The sequence below is a fragment of the Capra hircus genome, chromosome 4 (assembly GCF_001704415.2).
Source record: "Capra hircus breed San Clemente chromosome 4, ASM170441v1, whole genome shotgun sequence".
Lineage (NCBI taxonomy): Eukaryota > Metazoa > Chordata > Mammalia > Artiodactyla > Bovidae > Capra > Capra hircus.
Genome location: NC_030811.1, coordinates 59,121,971 through 59,143,776, shown reverse-complemented (window position 1 = coordinate 59,143,776; position 21,806 = coordinate 59,121,971). Strand labels below are relative to the sequence as shown.

At 45.9% G+C, this 21,806-nt stretch overlaps 1 protein-coding gene across 2 annotated transcripts in view; it reads right to left on the bottom strand.

Annotated features, from left to right (window-relative positions):
* Positions 1-11,188, bottom strand: part of EEPD1 (endonuclease/exonuclease/phosphatase family domain containing 1) — a 122,955-nt gene extending 111,767 nt beyond the window's left edge. The window contains exons 1-2 of one of the 2 annotated variants that reach the window (XM_018047149.1): positions 10,693-11,188; positions 9,217-10,261 (exon numbers count right to left, since the gene is read on the bottom strand). In XM_018047149.1, coding sequence (XP_017902638.1) covers positions 9,217-10,100 — 884 coding nt within the window. In that variant the 5' untranslated portion in view covers positions 10,101-10,261; positions 10,693-11,188. The remainder of the gene's footprint in view (positions 1-9,216; positions 10,262-10,692) is intronic. The other variant, XM_005679190.3, reaches the window with a different exon arrangement.

Genomic DNA, 21,806 nt, shown 5'->3' with positions numbered 1-21,806 from the left:
TTTTTTTTTTTTTTAACCACTGAGCCACCTGGGAAGCCCAATCACTGATATTGAGAGGCCACTAAAACTTTTACTTTTTCCTCATTTAAGAAAAGAGAGAATGCAAAAATATTTAAGTCAGACTCAATTTGCTTAATAAAAACACATTCTAGAGAATTTTTGTAATAGATAATTGGATCAGTATTTTTTAAAACAGCAATTTTATCTAACATCTCCCACTTTAAAAGACACCACGAATTCAGCATTAGTTGAGAAAGACCAAGTACTGATTTCATTCTCCAGCTTTTAGGTGAGCAAATAGGATTCAGATCCCTGCAACACAATAAAACCACACCCCAAACACACACAACCTTCAACATGGCCACGTAACAACATTCTCATGGCTTCAGCATCGCATTTCAGGAGTTTACAGCAGCCTCAAGATAAAGTAATTGAAGGCCCAGCTTAACAGCTTAATCAGGTAATGGCTGAATCAAAATAGAACTCTCTAGAAACAATGGTTTGTTGGAAACAAACAACAAAGCAACAGAGGTAGAGAGCTGTACTCAGTAAAGAAAACTCAGGGTTTCTTTCCCCAATAGTTTAGTAGAAGGAGTCAGCACTTTCGATAAAGAGAACTGCTTACTCTGAGCACATCTCCCCAGGGTTCCTATCCGCTGGAGTCCAGTTGTTTGGCAGTTGTCAATCAAAACATTACAATAAGAACTGCTGTCCAGATGGGGCCTGTGTACTGTCATCAGGAATAGGATAGGCAAGTATCTAGGTTCCTAAATCTCTGTTGAGAACTATAAGCCTGCAAGCAGAGCAGGGCATTTCTGCATAATATCCTGGATGTTTTGAAAAGAGTCACAGGTGTGGAATTTCCACTCAGCAGTACATGACAACACAAAGACCAGGGTGTCCATGAGGAACACACCAAATATCAGTGAAATGCATGATTTTGTTACTGGCAGAGATTGTTTCGAACTCTGGGATAAAATCTTTTGTAAGATTGGGTAATTTTGAAATAAAAATAACACATACCGCAATGCTATTCTCTACCATGGAGCTCCTCGTCTGAATGGTTCACACCTTGAGCCCATGCAAGTCGGGAACTGACCGACTTCTACTCCTCACCTGATGGCTGCGTGGGGAGCTGCTGATATTCACCTTCACCCTGATGGCCACCACTCCTGCTACTCAGACCCTGGCCTCCCCTCCAGACTAATTCCTTTCCAGCCACCTTGATCCTGCCCCCACATCCTTTGCCTATGCTGAGTTCTCCATCCACCTCCAGAGCCAGGCAGACAGGTACCAGACCCCTGGGCTTAAGCTTGACCTCTTTCTTCAAAACAGACATGGGCCCGGTAAGCACCTGGGTATGTGTCTCCTTGTGAGACTGTGAGCTCCCTGATGTCACCCTATGCCTCTGACCTCACTAGGTAAATACACTTAAATTCAATCCACGTTGAATTTAACTTCTGTGAATGTCTTTTGGGGTTTCCCGGGTTGTACAATGGTAAAGAATCTGCCCGCCAATGCAGGAGACATGAGAGATATGGGTTCAATCCCTCGTTCAAGAAGATCCTCTGGGAGAAGAAAATAGCAACCCACTCCAGTATTCTTGCCTGGAAAATTCCATGAACAGAGGAGCCTCGTGGGCTATAGTCCATGGAGTTGCAAAGAGTTGGACATGACTAAGCACAGCACAGCACAAATATATGGTTAGGCCATGGCGCTAAGAGTTGGGCACGACTGAGCGACTTTACTTTCACTTTTCACTTTCATGCATTGGAGAAGGAAATGGCAACCCACTCAGTGTTCTTGCCTGGAGAATCCCAGGGACGGGGGAGCCTGGTGGGCTGCTGTCTATGGGGTCGCACTGAGTCGGACACGACTGAAGCGACTTGGCAGCAGCAGCAGCAGCAGCATTTAATACAGCTGTTCTCCTGCTCTGTATATCCCAGCTCGACCAATCTGTTCCACCCACATGTCTACCCAATCCTCTTCATTATGGGACTTAACTAGTCCCTGGTAACCGATGAGCCCACCTGACCTCAATTCTTCCCTATAATGGTAGCCTGCTTCTCCCCTAAGTACCAAAGACTGCGCTCATGGCTTGCCCTGCAGTCTGCCACACAAGGTGGGGTGTCGCTCCAGGACCCTTTGTGTAAGATCCTTGTCCAATAATTCACTGATGTCTCTGTCACTGTCCCCAGGCTCTTTCTCAGCCCATGGGGTGCAGTCCAGCACCTGGTCTACACAGAGGACCTCGTGGCCTCTTTCTCCATCCATTGTGGACCAAGATCCCACACTTGTCCAGACTGAGGCAACAGCAGACGGAGGGGTAAGGTCACCAAGCTGCATCATGCCAACATAACGCAGAGGCATGTGAGTCAGCCTCCAGATTTCTTAAATGCCTCTGAGCCTGTCTTCTAGCAATCTACCCAGTTAATCTCCATGATATCCCAAACATAGGCAAGTCTTTTCAGTTTTTGTCTCTAAAAGATCTTATCGGCACCCACTTCTGCTCCCCTGTCACCATCCTTTTCAGCCTGTATTCTAATAGCCTCACTTAGTCAGCTCCTAGGACACACTCCAAGAGATCCCCCAGCAGACAGAACAATCTGATAACAGCTAATTCATCAACTTCTGCTTCTAATCCTCTGCGGCCCCACCCACCTGGCCCTGCCTCCCTCTGCAACCATAGCTACCCTCACTCCCGGAACTCCGGCTTTCTGTCTGAAGCAAGCTCTCTCAGGGCCTTTGCACCTGCTGGTTCCTCTAGTGAAGCACTCTTTCCTCCAACTTCTTCCATGCCTGGCTCCTTAGCTCCTCAGATGAGGCTTCCTTGACCCCCATCTACTCAGCAAGCCTCCATCACCCTCAGCTTTCACCACTATCTGTAGGCATTTATCTGTGTACTGACTTGTCTGTCTTCCTGCCTAAAATGGAAACTCTATAAGAGCACTGGCTTTGTCTTATCCTACACTTTATTACCAGAGCCTGGTACTTAGTGAGAGCTCAAAAAATTTCTGTTGAATGAATAAATAATAAAGGAATGATTATCTTCTAGAAGAATCAATAGTTTCAACACACACCCCCTCCCCCACTACAAATCAGATCGCAATGGGCCCAGCTTTCTGGAATGACAAAAGAAAGAGCTGTCCCTTTGGTGAAATAAGCCCTGTGTCTGCCCACCCCAGGCCTTCCCTTCATTCACACCCTCTTCTCTCATTAATCCTCAGCAGTCTTACTACTGACCACCTTTCTTTCTGGAAACCCAGAGCTCCCTGGCTCAGAAAACCGGAACTCGGCCTTGGAGTGGAGCCAAGGTCACAGACTCACATTTGAGGGTCCCAGAGCAAGGCCGGGCGGGGGGCGGGGGGGACCTGGCACCCTCTGGAGTGCTCTACCTCTGGCCCAAAGCCCTGTCCTTCAGAGGAACAAAAACAGGAAGGGAGCAGAAGTCTCCAGCAGCCTGAGAGTCTAGGTAAAGCTCGGATGCCTGGCCAGCCTGAGGCCCAAGAGAGGGAGGAAAGAGCAGGTGGGTGAGGGTCAGTCAAGGCCACGGAATTTGGGAAGAGATACCTTCGTTCCCTGCTCTGAAATCAAACATGCCTGCCTTCAAAACCTGATTCCAACATCTTCGTTTCTGAAGGCCACATGGATGCTATTTAATCTCTCTGAGCCTCCATTTCCACAGCTGTCAAAATAGATTTCACAATTCCTACTTTAAGGCAACTGCTGGGCACTTTGCCCCCAGATGGTATGTCTGGCTGCATCCACCAACTTTCAGTCCCTCAGGATGAGCCCATTACTCTTATTAAAAATTCAACCCAGTACCAGTCCTACTCAGTGACTTCTGATAAAATGTGTGGATTTTCCGAATGTTTTGAGGCTGAGCCATAAAAGCTGGTTCACATTTGCTAAACCTGGTTTAAAAACAGGGCCAGTCTGACTCCCAAATTTAGCATATATATATATACACAGCAGCCATTTAATATGTGTTTTTCCATGAATGAATCAAACAACAAGATGGGCAGTGTTTATACTGAGCCTATTGAGTCTGACAAACTAAAATCCCTTTTTTCACGAGGAGTGTGTGCTCTCATGCACTAAGTCACCTTGTGCTTTGATACCACAAACAAGTATGAGGCAAGAAAACAGATTCAGACCATTAAAAGGCTCAAGACTTTGACACTCATATTCCCTTCTGATGGAGACCATGGGAAAATGTGCAAGTGGGATGCTAAACTTCTCATTTCTTCTGGAGATTATCTGTCAGCTCCTACAGTGCTTATGCTTTCAGAAACCAAATGGACTGTTCAAAATTGAACAATTCCTCAGCAAAAAACAAAAAGTAAAATTCAAACAACCTTCTCAAAGTCACTAATTATCGGGAGATGCAAGTTAAAATCACAACGAGATATTTCCTTACACCTGTCAGAATGGCTATCATCAAAAAGACTACAAATAACAAATGTTGACAAGGACGTGAAGAAAAAGGAACACTTGCGCACTGTTGGTGGGAATGTAAATTGGCATAGCCACTACGGAAAACAGCATGGAAGTTCCTCAAAAAAACTAAAACTAGAACTACTGTGTGATCCAGCAATTCCACTGCAGGGTCCAGATCCAAAGAAAGAGATACATGTACCTGTATGTTCATTGAAGCAATGTTTACAATAACCAAGATATGGAAGCAACCTAAGTTCCCACTGATAAATGAAAGGATAAAGATGTTCTATATACATAGACACACACACACATAATGGAACATTACTCAACCATGAAAAGAATGAAATTTTGCCATCTGTAACAACATGGATGGACTTGGAGGATATTATGCTAAGTGAAATAAGTCAGACAGAAAAAGACAAATACCATATGTGCAATTTCCCTGGAGAAGGGATGGCAATCCACTCCAGTATTCTTGCCTGGAGAAGCCCAAGGACAGAGGAGCCTGGCAGGCTACTCGTCACGGGGTCGCAAGAGTAGGACTCGACTTAGCGACTAAAGTATTACTACTATACGTGGAATTTAGAAAACAGAGCAAATTAACAAACATAGCTAAACACAGAGTCATAGATACAGAGAACCAACAGTTGCCAGAGGGGAAGCGGGGGAGAAGAGAAGCAAGTGAGGGAGATTAACAGGTAGAAACTTCAAATTACAAAAGAAGTGAGTCACAAGTACAGTGTTCAGTGTGGAGAATACAATCAATGATTTTATATAGTATCTTTGTACAGTGACAGTTCATAACTAGACTTATCATGGTGATCATTTTGAAACATATAGAGATATTGAATCATTATGTGGTACATCAGGAACTAACTTAGTGCTATAGGTCAAGCTCACTTCAAAAAACAAACTCCTAGGAAAAGAGATCAGATCTGTGGTTATAAGAGGTGAGGCATAGAGGGAGGGGGAGTTGGAAGAAGGTAGTCAAAAAGTACAAATTTCCAGTTAAAAGGTGAAAAAGTACTAGTGAGACAATGTATAACATGATGAACATAATTAGCACTTCTGCACGTAATCCATGAAAGTTGTTAGAGTAAATCCTAAGAGCTCTCATCACAAGGAAAAAATGGTTTTTTTTCTATTTCTTTGATTTTGTACCTATACGAGATGATGGATTTTCACTAACTTACTGTGGTCATCATTGCATAACATCTGTAAGTCAAATCATTATGCTGTATACTTTAAACTTCTACAGTGCTATATGTCAAATATATCACAATAAAACTGGAAGAGAAAAACATAAACAATCTTCATTCCATATGTGGGCTACCATTAAATTTTGCAAGAGTATTTAGCAGAAGCAATCCTCTTTTAGACTTGCTCCATAAATCCTGAAAACAAGGAAAAACATTGCCTAAGATTGACACTCGACAAAGGGATCTGATGAAACCTGTCAGTTGTGTGCCACAGCGTGACATCCTTGAAGGTTCCTGGTAATCGTGATTATTGAGCTTTCTGCCCTATCTCAGGCTGCATGTGCAAAACATGATTTCTCGTAGCTCATACAAACTTGTCCACTAAGGCAGCAGCATCCCAGGGCCAGAAAAGACTCCATCCTGTTAAGAGTCTCAGCCAGGCATGCTTTAGTCTAAGAAAATACACACAACCCCACAGAGAGGAAAACAAGGGCCAGCTATTCCCTTTGCAAAAAAAGTGCCTAAGGGTTTGTGTTCCTCTGTGTGTATGTGTGTGTTTTACATTAGCTACATTTATCATATGGAAAACCTGAACTTCGAGAAGTTAAGGAATTTCACCAATTTAACACATAAAGAGGTGGAGCTGGGGGTTTTCTTTTTTTCTTTACAATGAATTTAATGTATGAAAATAGGACTAGTACACAAGTTGGCAAACGCCCCTGGTTAGGCAGAGTGCGGAATGTCTGAACAAGAGGCAGGATAAAAGTGAGGTGCTTATAAAACAGCACACTTGCAAAGAGCACAGGTCTAAAGTCAGAAGGTTCTGGGTCCTAGTCCCAGCTGACATAATAATGAGCTGTGGGATAGAGGCAAGTCACTTAACTTCTTTGGTTTTAGTTTCCTTACTCAAAGATGGAGACTCAATAATAAAAGCATGCATTACCTACTTCCCAGAGTTACTGAGAAAGCTGTGAAAATACAAAGGCACATTCAAAAGTCACATAACTACTATAATATATATATTATATATATGTATATGTGCGTGTGTGTGTATATACATATATATAAAGAGCACCCCCAAAATTACCTACATCCATTCTTGCTCAAATTAAATTTCTTTCCTCTTGCTAATAAAAGGATCAATTTGAATGTGAGATAATTTTGTGAATTAGGATGAACACAGCTCTTGGAGAATGTACACTGCTGTTTTGAGGACATGTGATCTTGTCACAACCAGGCATCTTTCAGTGCCCTAGACCAATGGATCCATTCCAGTTCTGCAGGGAGTCAGGCCCTAAGCCAATTACTTCAGGTTTACCAAACACTAACAAGTTGCTTAGAGTGCCCAGAACACTGAACACATCATGAACAGGCAAAAAGAAACACCAACCCACAGGACAACAGATGTGGCCAAGAGTGAGAAATATGATGGCGACACGGGTCACATTTAAAGTGGCTGCCAGATGCTCCCTTCTACACCATTCTGGGTAAGCTCACTCTTCTGGGTAAGCTCTTCCTAAACTCTCACTTGAGGACAATAGTCAACTATCTTCAACAAAGCATCACCCCCTAGGAAATCTAAAGAAGAGACACCAGGACAAATCCCTCACCGGGCAAGTTACCGCTCTTTCTCGGTGCTCCTGGTTGCTCCAGTCCGCACCGCAGACTGGAGCCCGCTCTGAAGTCGGCTGTTTCCTGCTCACTCTCCCATTTTCCACCCTTCACATTCATCTGTTCTAGAACCTAAATGAGCCCTTCAAGCTCTGTCCAAAAAGACCATCACATGGTTGAATAACTACAAGGATGATTGGAACCATCAAAGAAAATATACCTAGAAAGCGCTGCCTGGACTCACCGGACTTGTCAGAAAAGACACTTCAGGGAAAATGTTCACAGAGCAGCCCACAGGACATCTGACTGCCGACACACAGTACAACAGGGTGCAAACCTTATCGCGTATCAGAACCACCCAGAGGTTGCGGAAAACCCAAGGTTCCTGTGGCAGTGGCTGATGCTGGTTTCCAGAGACCACACTCGAATCTGTCATGGTAAGTGGGCAAGGGCTACCTAATCGGTCATCCCCATGGGGGCAACTTCAGCTCCTGATTCATCCTCCTCCATCCCCAAACTAAGCCTTAAGAAAACTCATAATAGGAATTAAACAGTCAGCCCTCTGCCTCCCTTCTGTTTGCCCAGACGTACAGCCATGTGGCCATGGATGAAAGGAACAATTGTCCAGGCATTCCGCACAGGCATCTCCTGGGTTGACTCCTGTTCTCCCCTGTGTACTACATGATTTTGCGAAAGGAGTGAGTTGTGATGCGAAATAGAGGATGTGGAGTTGCAGGAAGTGCATTCAGGTTCCCCAGGTCCCGTTCCCTGAGTGGAGCAAGTTCCTAACACTCAGTGATGGAGCACGCCAGTGGGACAGTGCCAGGGAAATGCTTTGACCCGGTTTTCTCCTCACTTATTTTTCCTGATGTTCTGCTACAATGCACTGTGATTTCCCGCTGAGAACTCACTTCATGTCACCAACAACCCAATGCAAAAAAACAGCGCGTGGTCCCAAGCATACTGCATCTCAAGGCAGAAGTGGGCGTGGAGTGGGGGGTGGTGTGGAATGGTGGCAGGGCCAATTCCCTTCAGAGCAGGATCCGTATGGACATGAGTTTGGGTTTTGCCCTGGAAGGGACTATTAGAAATATTTCTTTCCTTCCCAAAGTTGATTGTGTTATATAATGCACTATTTCACTAACAGCAGGAGTTACTGCTACAATAATATTGTTTTGTTTTTAGGGAGTGTCAACGGAAGTTCCCACAGAGAGTAGCGTTGTGAATAAGGTAAACACTCAGTGATAAGAGGGCATCATACAACTCTCTTCTTCTATGGTTCAAATGTGGAAATCCGGGCAGTGTTTAGCATAGTGTTTGGCCTTTGCTGGCCCTCGGATAGGGGAGGTTTACATATATTTGGGGCTGTAACTGTGGGCCTAAAAACCACCTTCAGGCTAAATAAGGAAAAAGAATGAAGGGTGATTCATTTGTAGCGTTTTGGTAAATATATTTACATAGCGTGTATGTTTGCAAACACCTGGTCTTTGCAAAGATTTTTTTCTGGACACAAAATAAGCATATTTGGTAGAAGAAATGTGACTTTGCCTCCTAAGGAAAAAAAAAAAAAAAAAAACTCTGACTAGCTCTTTCACCCATGGCTCTGAGTTCCCAGGCTCTGAGTGCCTCATCTGGTGTAAACCCCATGATGTCTTGGGAGTCAAACATTTTCCAAAGCAGTAACACTAATACAGTCTCCACTGACCCCAAATTTAGGAATTAACCTCAGATATACCATCTTCAAGATACAGACCTCAAGTCCAGATGGCTCTATTTAGAAAATTCTGGAGTAGGAGAGTTCAGCCACTCAGAATACTGCACCATATTGGCTATGGCCTCAAGCCCACTGATTTAAAAAATCTTGCCCTCTCCATACCCGCCCCCAAATCCACTCATTTGCATGCACAGATGAGGCCATGCAAGAGCTGCCTTCATACCCAATGCCCTTGCTGGTTCTTATCCTCACCTGTTTTCCAGGAGGGTCATGCACACCACCTCTCGCACCCCGGGGTTGTTGGCCTTCTCCACTGAACAGCCCTGCAAGTTCCAGGTGGCCAGCCTCAGCACAGGCCGCCCGTCCCTCGTGCCTCCAAAGGCCTCCACCGAGGGCCTCGTGGAGATGATCTGCGTGGGCCCCCCAGGAGGCAGGTCTAGGTCTTCACTCTGCAAGCTTAGCGAGGTGGGGCTGGGGTGAGGCTTGGCGGTGAAGGTCAGACCGCCGTTGGTGTGGGTGGACGGAGGCCTGGACCTCTCAGCAAACACCTGGTGCCGTATCCTGTCCAGGAAGGCGGCATTGATCCCACCCATCCTCACCAGGTCCTCGACGCTGCGGAAGGGCCCGTGCTCACGGCGGTAGTCCACGATGCTGACGGCCATCTTCTCCGTGAGGCCCCGCACGCTCATGAGCTGAGCCGGGGTGGCTGTGTTGATGTTGACACGCGGGGTGAGGGGCACGGCAGCGGCGGCGGCCAGGTGGTGAGGCTGCTGCTCGGCCATCAAGTCCCTCCGCAGGGAGCTGGGGGAGTGCTGCGCCGAGCTGCCCTTGCTGCTCACGCAGATCTCAAACTTGACCTGCTCCAGCTTGGTGGCGCCCACGCCACTGACCAGTGCCAGGTCCTCCACTTTCTTGAAGCCACCGATGTACTCGCGGTACTCCACAATGCTCCGTGCCACCGCGCGCGTCACCCCAGGCAGGGTCATCAGCTCCTCCTCCGTGGCGGTGTTGATGTTAAGTCTCTCCTGGTTGACCAGGATGTTGCTGAAGTTGCAGGCTGCGCTGAACTTGCGACTATGGGACAGGTCCGAGGGGTCCCGGGGGATGGAGCGGTGGCAGCCCAGCGTGCTCCCCATGGCAGGATCAGGAGTCCAGGAAGCCTTTTGGCTAGGCAGGAAGCCCAGTAGACCTCACAGGCACAGAAGGGAAGGTGCAGGATTCAGGGCATGAAATGGTTACCTAGACAAACATTAAATAACCCTGCCCGAGTGTCCAAAACTACCTTTCACTTGGCCACCTGGAAAACAAACACAAATCGATTGAATCAGTTAATCAGTTTGCATTAGCACTCCCTACCTACAGCTGGGATTCCTAGCCAGGAGTCCAGGACTGATGTCTGTGAACCTCAGAAAACACACATAAGGGGGCTGTCCCATGAGGATTTTCCTCTAGTGAAGCTCAATTTTTATCACGTTAGGGTCAAAAACGCTATAAGCAGCTTCTTCTGGAAAGAGACCTATCCCCACCAGCCTACACCTCTCCTCCTTGCCTCTCAACTCTTACAGCACTGGGGCCATCTCCCCGCCTCCAGTCGCTCCTATTTAAACTCTCAGGCAAAAGGGAGTGGGCATCCCCACGGGCCCTGCTCCTGACACTCAGCACCACCAGCAACTTTGGAATTCCATCCTCACTAGTGCGGGCACGGAGAAAGGGTTTATCTTCCTCTACCAGATTCGGCGCCGTTCCTAGCGCCCCACCTCTCAGCTGCTCCTTCGGGGCGTCCTCCTTCCACCTGCGGCTCCGAAGCCTGAGCCCAGCCCGGGACAGCGCCGGCGCAAGTGCTGATCAGCGGCTGGTCGCGGGATCCCTCCCACGCCACCCCGGGCCGCGCGTCCCAGCTGTTTCTGCTGGAGAAAACTCTTGAGTGGCTCTCCCAGAACCGGCAGGAGCTGCAGGGCTTCGCGGAGGCGGCAGCGGCGGTGAAATGCGGCCGCTGCGGCTGCACCAGGTCTTGCGGCTGCACCAGGACTGGCGGCGCTGCCGCAGTTGCGTTCATCCAAACGAAAAGTCCTTCCCCCGACTTGGACGCGGGATCGCAAGAATCGGGTCCAGAGCCCAGCACCAAAGCCACAGCCGCCTATCGCCGTCTGTGTCAAAGCCAAAGTCCCGGCCGCCAGGCCCGCGCCTCCTCCCGCACTACGGCCACGCCTCCTCGTGAGCGCCAACCCTCCCCCGGACTCCGAGGGCACGTGGGGGCGGGGCCGGAGCTCTACCCCGGACACCAGGGCGTCAAACCCGAGAGCGTGGGGCGGGCCCTGATGTTCAGGAGGCGGGGCCGCGGGGCGCGGGGGCGGTGCCAGGACGCGAGATGGTGGAATGCAAGGCCCAAGAGTGTGAGACCCGGGGCTATGCTGCGAGAGGGCTGGCCCCAGCGCGAAGAGGTGGTGATGGAACCCCGAAAGCAGAAGCAGGGCCTGGGCGGAAGGGGGCGGGCCCCAGGAGCGTGGAGGCGGGGCTTAGAGGCTGAAGAGGTGGGGCCGACGCCACCCGTGCAGCGGCTGGTCAACCGAAGGCTGTTCTCCGGTCCGCTGCCCCCGAGCTCAGGTTGCTATCGGGGACCAAAGGCTGGGTGCACTGCATAGAGGGTTTTTAGTCTCGCCCGAGGCGGGACTCCCGACAGCTTTTCGGTGGGCTGCAGCTAGGGGTGCGGCAAACGCTACCCGGCCATCAGCCCAAATTTAGTCCGTCTTTGGGGCGTGGGGACAGGGCGAAGACACTCCCTGTGTGGGAGGCACACCTACGGGTCCGGAGCCTAGCCTGTGTGCTGAGAACATTCGAGGACTGAATGGGAACTTTTTATCTTCCGCCGCCCTCTTTCGTCCTCCTCTTTTCTTCCTCTTGTGTATTACCTTTACCCTGCTTACATACAACCCTAGCAACTCTATGCTACTAGGAGAGGGCGGACACCGCCGGTTAGTTGTGTTCGCGTAGGTCACTTACTGCGTTGCTCGTTTGCACGTTTAGCGCTCTGAGTAAATACGGATATTTTCTGTAAGAATTAAATCTAGTTATTAAGGAGGAAGAACATGCTAGTTGGAAATGGAAGCTGGCTTCTCAAAATTCAGAAGGGTTTTTGCATCATGCCACTAAACGACAGTTTAAAAATTAAAGAGTCGGCTGTATTACAGCGAATACATGGAGCTGCTGCTGCTGCTAAGTCGCTTCAGTCGTGTCCGACTCTGTGCGACCCCATAGACGGCAGCCCACCAGGCTCCTCTGTCCCTGGGATTCTCCAGGCAAGAATACTGGAGTGGGTTGCCATTTCCTTCTCCAATGCATAAAAGTGAAAGTGTAGGCGCTCAGTCGTGCCGACTCTTAGCCACCCCATGGAGATTCAGTTAAACAAACCATGAGGTGGTACCACTGAATACTTTGATCCTGGGTGTTCATTGACCCCTGAAGTTTCATCCCCAATCAATGTGACCGATGTTTCTGCTTTAAATTCCTCAGGTTAGGTCAGCAAAAAACAACTCTCAGGGAAGGCAGAGATACTTCAGAGGTGAAATGTGAGCCAACCAAGACTTGAAAAAACGCTGTTGACTTTCTTTGTATACTGGTTGGGACTCTTAATTGCAGATGACAGAAATCCAAGTCAAACTAGCTAGACCAAAAAAAGGGCATTTGTGGGGGAAAGTTAGGGGATAGATCTTACTTATGTTCCTCATGACTGTGTGCAGCCCAAAAGCCAACAGGATCTTGTCTGACCCTCTTTATCTCCTCTACTTGCTTCCTCACCCTAGCACTAGGCTACATTATTCTACTCCTTTCCTCCTGTAATTCTGTTGTGATAAAGAAAAAAAAAAATTTAACCTGAAAATATCTTAAGAGGAGGGAGAAATCTTTGTTGATCAGAATGCCTTAATGGGCTTTTGTGGCTATGGATGGACAGCCTAGGGGCATTGCTAGTTGGGCTGGAACATTTTTATTGTTTAATCTAGAACACTTTGGAGGGTAAGAGGGAAACTATTAACTTCAGTGGCACAGCAAACATAATCTGGTTTTGTTTCCTATAAACAGAAGTGTATGTTCCACCTTTTAGAAATGAAGCCAGGGACTTTCCTGGTGGTCCAGTAGCTAAGACTCTATGCTCCCAATGCTGGGGTCCTGGGTTTGATCCCAGGACTAGATCCCACATGCTGAAACTAAGAGTTCACTTGCCACAGCTAAGAGTTTGCAAGCCACAACTAAAGATTCTGCATGCCACAAGTAAGACCTGACACAGCCACATAAATAAAAGTCCTAAAAAAGAAAGAATGAAAATAAATAAAGCCAAAATGTAGCTAAACTACTGTGCACTGAAACAAGCAAAAGTCACAACAGGATGGCTAAATTTTAAATGATTGACTACACCAAATGTTGGTGAGAATGTGGAGCAATTGACACTCGCATACATTTCTGGTGGCAGTGTGAGAAGATACAACCACTTTGGAAATCAGTTTGGCAATTTCTTAAAAAGCTCAACATACATCTAGCATGAAAAGTTAAATGTCAGTCGCTCATGTCTGACTCTTTGAGACCCCATGGACTATAGCCTGGTGGGCTCCCCTGCCCATAGGATTCTACAGGCAAGAATACTAGAGTGGACAGCCATTTCCTTCTCCAGAGGACCATCCCAACCCAGGGATCAAGCCTAGGTCTCCTGCATTGCAGGCAGATTCTTTACCATCTGAGCCGCCAGGGAAAACCCCAACAATTCCATTCCTAAGTATTTACCAAGGAGAAATGAAAGCATAAACCCAGTCTTTTACATGAATTTTAATAGGAACTTTACTATAAAGCAAAAACCCAGAAACAACCTAAATCCACCAGTAGAGAATGGATAAACAAATTGTGGTATATCATCCATATAGTAGAATACTACTCAGTAATAAAAAACTGTTAATACCACACAATTGCACTCATCTCACACACTAGTAAAGTAATGCTCAAAATTCTCCAAGCCAGGCTTCAGCAATAAGTGAACCGTGAGCTTCCAGATGTTCAAGCTGGTTTTAGGAAAGGGAGAGGAACCAGAGATCAAATTGCCAACATCTGCTGGATCGTGGAAAAAGGAAAAGAGTTTCAGAAAAACATCTATTTCTGCTTTATTGACTATGCCAAAGCCTTTGACTGTGTGGATGACAATAAGCTCTGGAAAATTCTGAAAGAGATGGGAATACCAGACCACCTGACCTGCCTCTTGAGAAACCTATATGCAGATCAGGAAGCAACAGTTAGAACTGGACATGGAACAACAGACTGGTTCAGAATAGGAAAAGGAGTATGTCAAGGCTGTATATTGTGACCCTGCTTATTCAACTTCTATGCAGAGTACATCATGAGAAACCCTGGGCTGGAAGAAGCACAAGCTGGAATCAAGATTGCCGGGAGAAATATCAATAACCTCAGATATGCAGATGACACCACCCTTATGGCAGAAAGGGAAGAGGAACTAAAAAGCATCTTGATGAAAGTGAAAGAGGAGAGTAAAAAGGTTGGCTTAAAGCTCAACATTCAGAAAACTAAGATCATGGCGTCTGGTCCCATCACTTCATGGTAAATAGATGGGGAAACAGTAGAAACAGTGTCAGACTTTATTTTTTTGGGCTCCAAAATCACTGCAGATGGTGACTGCAGCCATGAAATTAGAAGATGCTTACTCCTTGGAAGGAAAGTTATGACCAACCTAGACAGCATATTCAAAAGCAGAGACATTACTTTGCCACCAAAGTCCATCTAGTCAAGGCTATGGTTTTTCCAGTGGTCATGTATGGATGTGAGAGTTGGACTGCGAAGAAAGCTGAGCGCTGAAGAATTGATGCTTTTGAAGTGTGGTGTTGGAAAAGACTCTTGAGAGTCCCTTGGACTGCAAGGAGATCCAACCAGTCCATCCTAAAGGAGACCAGTCCTGGGTGTTCTTTGGAAGGACTGATGCTAAAGGTGAAACTCCAATACTTTGGCCACCTCATGCGAAGAATTGACTCACTGGAAAAGACTCTGATGCTGAGAGGGATTGGGGGCAGGAGGAGAAGGGGATGACAGAGGATGAGATGGTTAGATGGCATCACCAATTCGATGGACATGAGTTTGGGTGAACTCCGGGAGTTGGTGATGGACAGGGAGGCCTGGCGTGCTGTGGTTCATGGGGTCACAAAGAGTCGGACACGATTGAGCGACTGAACTGAACTGAACCCACAATATGGAAGACTCTCAAAACCATAACTGAAAGCCACGTCCCCACCCCCCAAAAAACTAAATATTTTATGATTCCATGGAAAAATACAAACTAATCTATATACAGAGAAAGCAGATCAGCAGCTTCTTGGGATAGGATTAATGGGTTAAAAAAGGACGCAAGGAAACTTTGGGGGATGCTAGAAATGTTTGGGGTTTCATGGTTGTATGTGTTAGTATGTCAAAACTGATAGAATTGTACTCTTTAAATATAAGCAGTTTAGTGTGCTTCAGTCAGACTTCAACAAAGACTGGGAGGAAATCTTTAAAAAATAAAAAGGAGTGCTCTTTGAACTCAAAGGGAAAAAAGAGAAGACAGGATAATTTTAGGGAGGAGGGATATGTGACCCAGGGTGGAGAGGAGGAAGTTGAAGGGGAACAAGGATCCAGGAAGGTGAGTCTGGAGCTAATCGAAGAGACCCGTGAACATTCCCAAGTTAGGACTGGGGACCCAGAAGGCCGGGTGTCATGAGACAGAATACAAACGCATTGTTTTAAGCTTATAAATACTGAAGTGGTTGCCTCACAGTGAAGTGTATCATACGGATGTGATCCTCAGGTCTTGTTTCTCCAGCAAGAAAAGACGGTGTCACGGCTCCACATGTTGACCCCTTTATAACTCATTGACCTTTGCCTCATTCTCAGGAAAGTTTCACCAGGCTTTGATTTCCCCCCAGAAAAGAGGTTTTTGTTTTTATTCAATTGGGTCATGAGAAAATTTTGACAAGGGCCTATTTCTTGCCCAGTGGTTGATGAGTGTCTTGTGACAGCTGTAGCAGTAAAGCAGGGTAGTTTTTAAACTGATTATGTTTAAACAGAATGTTTCATGTATCTGTATAGGCTGTACTGGGTCTTGGTTGCTGCATGGGATTTTCTCTAGCTGTGGACCGCAGGGGATGCTCTCTAGTTGTGGTGCTCGGGCTTCTCATTGTGGCGGCTTCTTTTGCGGAGCATGGGCTCTAGAGTACATGGACTTCAGTAGCTGCAGCTCCCAGGCTCAAGAGCACAGGCTCAGTAGTTGTGGCGCACAGGCTTAGTTGCTCTGTGGCATGTGGGATCTTCCTAGATCAGGGATCTAACCCATGTCTCCTGCGTTTACCCAGGGAAGCCCCCCAAATATGTTTTTTTATTGCATTTATTTCTACTGAGCCATTTCCCCTCCCCAACAAACACAGAAGACAGGATGGAGAAGAGCAGGGAAGAGGAGAAATGCCCAGGGTTAACAGTCCAGCCTCAGAAGTTCATTCAGGTGCAGGGCACGGGCTGGCCTGGGGCTCCAGCCAGGGTCCTCTCCTCTTGTCTCCTTCGTGCCCCGTGGCAGTCCTTTGAACTGCCAGTTATCTTGGATACTATGCTTTTGAAGGTCATAGAGATGGTGGCTATCTCCTTATCTGAACTCCTGAGTGAAGCCCAGACAGATTGCACACCTGCGTCCTCCACCACGCAAAGTCCTCTCCAGGAGGGGCCCTGTACCCACAGCAGCTCAGCTCCTACCCGCAAATGTTTTCTTCTAGTATCTGATCTCCTGAACCACCTCTCTGAGCTCCATGGATCTTGTGATCATCATGTGTAAAGAGCAGGGAGCCCACTTGACCTCCCGATGCGCTTTCTGGTTTATATCACTGCCTGGACTAATTGAGGTTTCATCTTTGCTCGGCTTTCAGCTTCAGGCTGGTTCTTTCTGATTGACCTGAAACACAGGTGCAGGTGAAGGTAAAGGGCTTTTACCTTCCTATTGGCCCCTGGCTGCTGCTGGGAGAGAGGCTGGGGCCGCATTGTCAGGCAAATTCTGGTGGTGACCCTGTCTAAGCTGCCTGGTGTGGACGGAGTTCTCTTTGGAGGATACCCTCTGGGGAGTTTGGGTCCATCTAGGGGTTCCGCCAGTGCTGCTGGTGATGTGTGGGTGCAGGGGGAGACCACAGGGCCACACCAAGGGCGGTGCTGGGGTGGTTTTCTCCAGCCAGGTGGGGGCTTGGCAGCACTTTGGCTGCTGCTGGCTCTCCATCGTAACTGCTGATGCCTGCTGTCAGGCCACTGATGTCCATGTGCTGCTGCTCTGACTGTTCTCAGAGTAGGAGTGAAGCTCTGCTGCTTTGGGTGAGCTATACTTTGCAGGATAGATAATGAGGGAAGCTGTTGGTTAGATTAGTCAAAGGAGCCAGTTTCAGGGTAATGATACAGCCCTCCAGCTCAGATACCTTGTTGGCTAGGAGCACATGGGTGACCATCACTTCAGTTCATCATACTTCTGGCTCATCTACAAGTCATGGATCCCTCCCCATGTGTAGCCCATGGACACCATCAGCTCAGTCTACCTGGGATCCTTGTGGTCAGGTAATGGCTCCATGTAGGGTATTAGTCCCTCCCATGGCCCATGTTGATCCATGAATCCTTTATGATTTCTTCTCAAGAGCCTCCTTTAATGAGATTGAGGATGATGGATTTCTTGAGCAGTTTTTCATACTCCATGGACATGTTGAAGGGAATATTATGTATTCTGCTCAGTGCCCACCCCCATAATAAAGAAAAATGTGAGAAAAAATAAAAATGAGGGAAATTGAAAAGAAGAAAAATGTGAGGAAAAATAAAATGAAAAATAAAAACTAAAACACAATAAAAGTGGGATGAAAATTTTTAAATTAGAAAAATTAAAAGGTTAGAGAAAAATGAGAAAAAGAAGTGGGTAAGGGGAATAGTAAGCAAAATAGACAAAAAGCTAAAGAAGAAAAAATTTAACTTTGCTGAAAATCCCTCAGATGACCAAAAGCTAGCTTCCAGGGCTACTGCTGCTGCTGCTGCTAAGTCGCTTCAGTCGTGTCCGACTCTATGCGAACCCAGAGATGGCAGCCCACCAGGCTCCCCCGTCCCTGGGATTCTCCAGGCAAGAACACTGGAGTGGGTTGCCATTTCCTTCTCCAATGCATGGAAGTGAAAAGTGAAAGTGAAGTCGCTCAGTCAGGTCCGACTCCTAGAGACTCCATGGACTGCAGCCTACCAGGCTCCTCCATCCATGGGATTTTCCAGGCAAGAGTATTGGAGTGGGGTGCCATTGCCTTCTCCAAGCTTCCAGGGCTAGACTGACCAAAAACCTTGGCCTAGCCAGGGACCTACATAGGTGTCTGGAATTCTATAACAATGAGGTCAGAGCAAGAAATGGACCCATCACAGCTAGAGATAGCAGAGTGATATTCTCTTTTCTGATTCAAGAATCATTTACTGTTTTTTTTTTTAAGGTGCTTTTTGTTTATGTGGATTATAGCAATTGATATTTACCTTCCTTGAAATTAAAACCTGTAGGGTGATTCAGTGCCCTTTTCCTTTCTAGTTTGAAAAGCTATAATAATTTTTGGCTTTTAAAAAGTTCATGATGTCTACACTTAAAAATTTAATTCTTTTTTTTCTTTAAACTCTGAATGACTGGTCTCAAAATGGTGCCACAACTCCACTAACATCATGATACTATACAGAAATGTTCCTTTGCATGAAATAATGTAGTGTTTTTGTCTGGCTTTGGTATTAGGGTAGTGCTGGTCTCATAGAACAATTTAAGAAAGTATTTCTTCTGCTTCTATCTTTGGGAAGGAATCATAGAGAACTGGTATCATTTCTTCCACATTTATTTGACAGAATTCACTGGTGAACCCTCCTGAGCCTGGCGCTTTCTGTTTTGGAAGGTTATAGATTCAATTTCCTTAATAGATATAGACCTATTCAGATTGTCTATTGAGGAAGCCTTCCCCCCGCCTCAAAGTCCTGTTTTTTAAAGAAAATTAATCAAAACATTTCTATGACAATAAAGTAAATAGAAAGGATTGTAAAAAAAAATCTCCCATTGGCAATCCTTTTGTCTGTTTGTAAATGTGCCAGTTTATCTGCCAAGGGGTCACTGCTGTTAGAAGAACCTATTTCTCTGTTGAGATATATGGAAGAAACAGCTCTCATTCTTGTAAGCAAGGCTGCATCTGTTTTGGTTTTACTAAATGGCTTAGCCTGAGCCCCCACAACTGAACTCAAGAGCAGTTAAAAACAGGCACCTCAATTTACAACTTCCTGGGAACCCAGAAGTGTTATTTTTCTTTCCTTCAGTGGACTTGGCCTTCTTCCAGGAAAGTGGATTGAAAGGCAGGAAAGAAATTTTGACAGTACCAGTTTGGGTTTCTTTGTATCAAATTCCTCCCTACAAAATTCATCTTCTATTGACTCATAAATAGTTTCATTTCATGTCTGACAGTTGAAGGCTTTTGTCATTTCCCCTGACATCTTAAATGCCTCTCTGAGTGGTATTTTATTTCTTATGGTGCATTTGGCTGGAGATTATTAGAGCAAAGTCCCAACAGAACAAGATGGCTTCATTTACAGTACCAGAATGGAGAACATTACCATCAGAGGCTCTACATTGCCTCTGGTGGTAGTGCCCAGAGTTATTATTATTATAGGAAATAATATTCATTAATTTTTAAAGGCGATGTGATTATCACCATCACACTTAGGAACTCTAGCTCCCGTTTGCTTTATTCATTTCCTCTTAAAAGCAACATGTGCAGTTAGTGTCAGACTTCTGCTTTCTCACAGTATAGCTGATTCTTTATTGTTGATTAAATTGGAAGGTTTCTGAAACATACTTCTTGGTAAAGCTTAGCACTTTGATTTCTGGGTGCCTAATTAGGAGACTTTGCTTAGCTCAGAATGCTCCAGAGGCAGAGGAGGGAATCAGGCAATGCCCTTGGGCCCCGCACTTCTGTGAGTGGGGTGAGGAGCCTCTTTTGAGCAGCCCATGGGCGGGAGGAGGAAGTTCCTCTGGCTGGAGGCAGGGGAGACAGAGCTCATACACGCACAGGCAGCAGGCGGGCCTCCTCTGCTCTGCCTCCCATTTTAGGCTTACTTGGCAACACCAGCCCCAATGTCAACACCGTGCCAAGTTCAACTTATGACGCTCTTTTCTGGTTCTCACCTTCTCTCCCTTTTCACCATTGCCATTGCCATTCTTTTTAAGCTACATTTCTCCTAAATATTGGGAAAGTAAGGCCAGATAATCTGGTAGTTACAGTCCTAACCTCATAGTCCTACTTCCAGGAATGACTTCCTTAAGAAATTAACCTTGAAGGATTTAAACAGCATCCCCCGAAGTGTGATCCAGTGGTGGTGAGGAAGAGACAGTTGGGAAGACACAGAGCTAAATACAATTGAACCCCTCAGTGGGGAATCTCTCCCTTTTCATTTTTCTGGCCATCACTAAGGGGAAAGTCTCAGGTCAGGGCTGCTGTGACTATGATGTTCTCAGTCCTGGTAATCTCTTTCCATAGGGGACTCAGTGATCTCAGGTTCAGAATCTTGACAGGCAACAATATTAAGACAAATTTTAATTATATTGTTTTCCTTTGGGGATTTGATATAGCTGTCCCATATACAGTCATATATCTCCAGGTCCAGATGGTGCTCAGATATGGCAAAAAACCCTAAATGTATTCAAGAAAGACTGCAGTATAAACACCATGTTTTACAGGCAGTGGTTCTTCCCTTGGCACCACATGGGAATGCCAGGGGCACTTGTGAAAATCTCAATACCCAGACTCCTCACCCCTGGACAAATTCCATTAGAAACTCTGGGTATTTGTTAAACCTCCAGATGACTTTGATGCATAGCTTGAAAGCAAGTGCTTTAAACTGATCTTAGATTAGAGTATAAATGAGATAGAGACCGTTTAAATTTAATGTGATGATTGATATGATTAAGTTTAAATTGTCCATCTTGATGTTTATTTCCTCTTTGTTCCACTTAATCTTTTTTCCCTCTTTTTCTGTCCACTTTTGATTACTTTTTTGTGACAGTTTGAGATACAATTCACCAATTTAAAAAATGTGTAATTCAGTGATTTCTAGTATATACACAGAATTGTGTAGCCATCACCATATTTATAGAACATCACTCCAAAAAGAAACCGTATACCTTTAGCTATCACCCCCAAATCCTCCCATTCTTACCCCTCCCCCAGCCCTAAGCAAATACGAATCTACTTTTTGCCTTTATAGATTTGCCTAATCTGGACATTTTATACAAATGGAATCATATAATACGGGCCTATTGTGACTGGTTTCTTTCACTTAGTAGAATGTCTTCATGGTTCAACCATGTTGCAGTACGTATCCATACTTCATTCCTTTTTATAAATGAATTTCACTGTATGGATATACCACATTTGTTTATCCATTCATCTGTTAATGGACATTTCATGAATAATGCTACCACAAATATTCATGTTTTGTGGGGACATATGTTTCATTTCTCCTGTGTATATTCCTAGGAGTAGAATTGCTCAGTCATATGAAAATTCCCAGGCCTAAAAGAAATCAACCCTGAATATTCACTGAAAGGACTGATGCTAAACCTGAAGCTCCAATGCTTTGGCCACCTAAAGCGAAGAGCCAACTCTTTGGAAAAGACCCTGATGCTGGGAAAGATTGAGGGCAGGAGGAGAAAGGGGTGACAGAGGATAAGATGGTTGGATGGCATCACCAACACGGTAGACGTGAGTTTGAGCAAACTCCAGGAGATAGTGAAGGACAGGGAA